General features: G+C 60.7%; 1 protein-coding gene across 1 annotated transcript in view; it reads left to right on the top strand.

Moving 5' to 3' along the window:
* PIWIL2 (piwi-like RNA-mediated gene silencing 2) overlaps positions 1–1,881 on the top strand; it is a gene marked incomplete at its 5' end in the record, with an annotated part of 6,358 nt that overhangs the window by 2,144 nt on the left and 2,333 nt on the right. The window contains 6 exons of the mRNA XM_009579808.1: positions 14–130; positions 236–349; positions 723–911; positions 1,021–1,122; positions 1,214–1,333; positions 1,572–1,660. Coding sequence (XP_009578103.1) covers positions 14–130; positions 236–349; positions 723–911; positions 1,021–1,122; positions 1,214–1,333; positions 1,572–1,660 — 731 coding nt within the window. The remainder of the gene's footprint in view (positions 1–13; positions 131–235; positions 350–722; positions 912–1,020; positions 1,123–1,213; positions 1,334–1,571; positions 1,661–1,881) is intronic.

Here is a 1,881-nt window from a genome sequence, read left to right as displayed (position 1 = left end):
GGAGATGCTGCAGAGCCCCAGGCAGCACTACGCGCGTCTCACCAGCCTCCTGCGCAGGATCAAGGACAGCCCGGAGGCCTCGGGGGAGCTGATGCGCTGGGGGCTCAGCCTGGACCCAGACATCCACAGGGTAAGGGCTGCGGGGGGCCAGGCTCCGAGCTCCCCTCGCCGGGAACGGAGGCAATGGCTGCACCGCGGCGGCACTGGAGCTGCTGTGGGTTTCTGCTCCGTTTAGACCCAGGGCCGAGTCCTGCCTGCGGAGAGGATCAACCTGCGGCACAGCTCCTTCATCCCCGCCGAGGACCTGAGCTGGAACAAGGAGGTCACGCGAGAAGCCTCCATCTCGGCGGTGAGCCCACGGCTCGGCCCTTACAACAACATCCCCTTGTTTGAAAACTGGGATGGGTTTTCTTAGTGCTGGCATCCCGTCTGCCCTGCTCCCGTCTGAGCTTGTTCGAGCTAAAACCCTTCCCTTATTTATATTGGCTTTATGCTTCAGCCTGTTTTTCCTGAGGAGGTTAGAGGTACATGGCTGCAGCGGCTGCTTTCTTGGAGTGGCTGAAGGCTTTCCGACTGCAGGAATCAGATGTTGTCGTGTGCCCTTTAGGTTCCCCTTGGGCTGCTTTCCCTCTCCCAGATTTCCCTCTGTACTGCAGGGCTGGGAGTTGCGTCGTTCTGCAGCCGTGGCCCCGAGTCAAGGGCTGTCCTTGCCTCCCTCCTAGATCTCCATGAATTACTGGTTGCTGGTTTACCCAAAGCGCCTGCAGGACCTGGCGAAGGATCTGGTGGCCACCATGGAGAGTGTCTGTGGCCCCATCGGCATGCACATCAGCCGTCCTGCCTTGGTGGAGCTGAAGGACGACCGCATCGAGACCTACGCCAAGACCATCCGAAGCGTTTTGGGTAGTGAGGTGAGGAGGGGGGCTTGGGGGATAGCGCAGGTAGCACAAGGTGGGTCTTCTCTGATCCCCATGTGTCCGATGCTCGTGTGTCGCCCTCCCTTGCTGTGCTTCCCCGTAGGACAAGGTGCAGCTGCTCCTGTGCATGATCTCCAGCAGCCGGGAGGACTTGTACGGGGCCATCAAGAAGCTGTGCTGCGTGCAGTCCCCGGTGCCCTCCCAGGTAGGCGAGTGGCTCGGCGGAAGGGGACCACCGGCATGGGGAAGCCGTGGGCATCTTCAGCCTCGCTTTTCCCTGATTTTCCTCCCCGCAGGTCATCAATGCGCAGTCCCTCGCAGGCCAGTCGGGCAAGATGAGGAGCGTGGTCCAGAAAGTCTTGCTGCAGATGAATTGCAAGCTGGGCGGCGAGCTCTGGGGGGTCGACATCCCCCTGGTAAGACGGGCAAAACCACTCGGCACATGCGTGCCATGAGTTTGCAAGCTCCAGGGTGTAAACTGTTGAGGTCATGGGCTTCCCTCTGGGGATGTGGATGAACCATCTGCAGAATTGGGGTTGGCGTCTCCGTTTTGTGAGTGCGACGTCCCTCGCAGCTGGAGGGATCCAGGCAGGGCAGCCCGGGAATTTTTTTTTTCTCTTTTTTTTCTTCTTCTTTTTTTTTTTTTCCCCCCAGAAACAGCTGATGGTTATCGGCATGGATGTCTACCACGGCCGCAGCAAAGGGATGCGCTCCGTCATCGGCTTCGTGGCCAGCATGAATCAGTACGTGGTGCCCCGTGAGGGAAGGCTTTCCTCCCGCTCTCCCCTGGGGATGCAGGGGGGGTTCCCCCCCCAGCATCGCCGCTGCCTCCCCTTTACTGTGAAAGGGGCGAAGCTGATGCCTTCCCCGACTGCTGCGCTCAGCAAGATCTCCGCCAGCGTGTTTATGTTGGGCGTCGCTGGCCGCCGGCGCAGGCAGGGGGAGGCCTTTGCGCGCCCCCGGG

The sequence above is a fragment of the Fulmarus glacialis genome, unplaced genomic scaffold, assembly GCF_000690835.1.
Source record: "Fulmarus glacialis isolate BGI_N327 unplaced genomic scaffold, ASM69083v1 scaffold22776, whole genome shotgun sequence".
NCBI classification, from domain to species: domain Eukaryota; kingdom Metazoa; phylum Chordata; class Aves; order Procellariiformes; family Procellariidae; genus Fulmarus; species Fulmarus glacialis.
The sequence above is the reverse complement of the archived record's forward strand: the minus strand, read 5'-3'. Positions and strand labels throughout refer to the sequence as shown.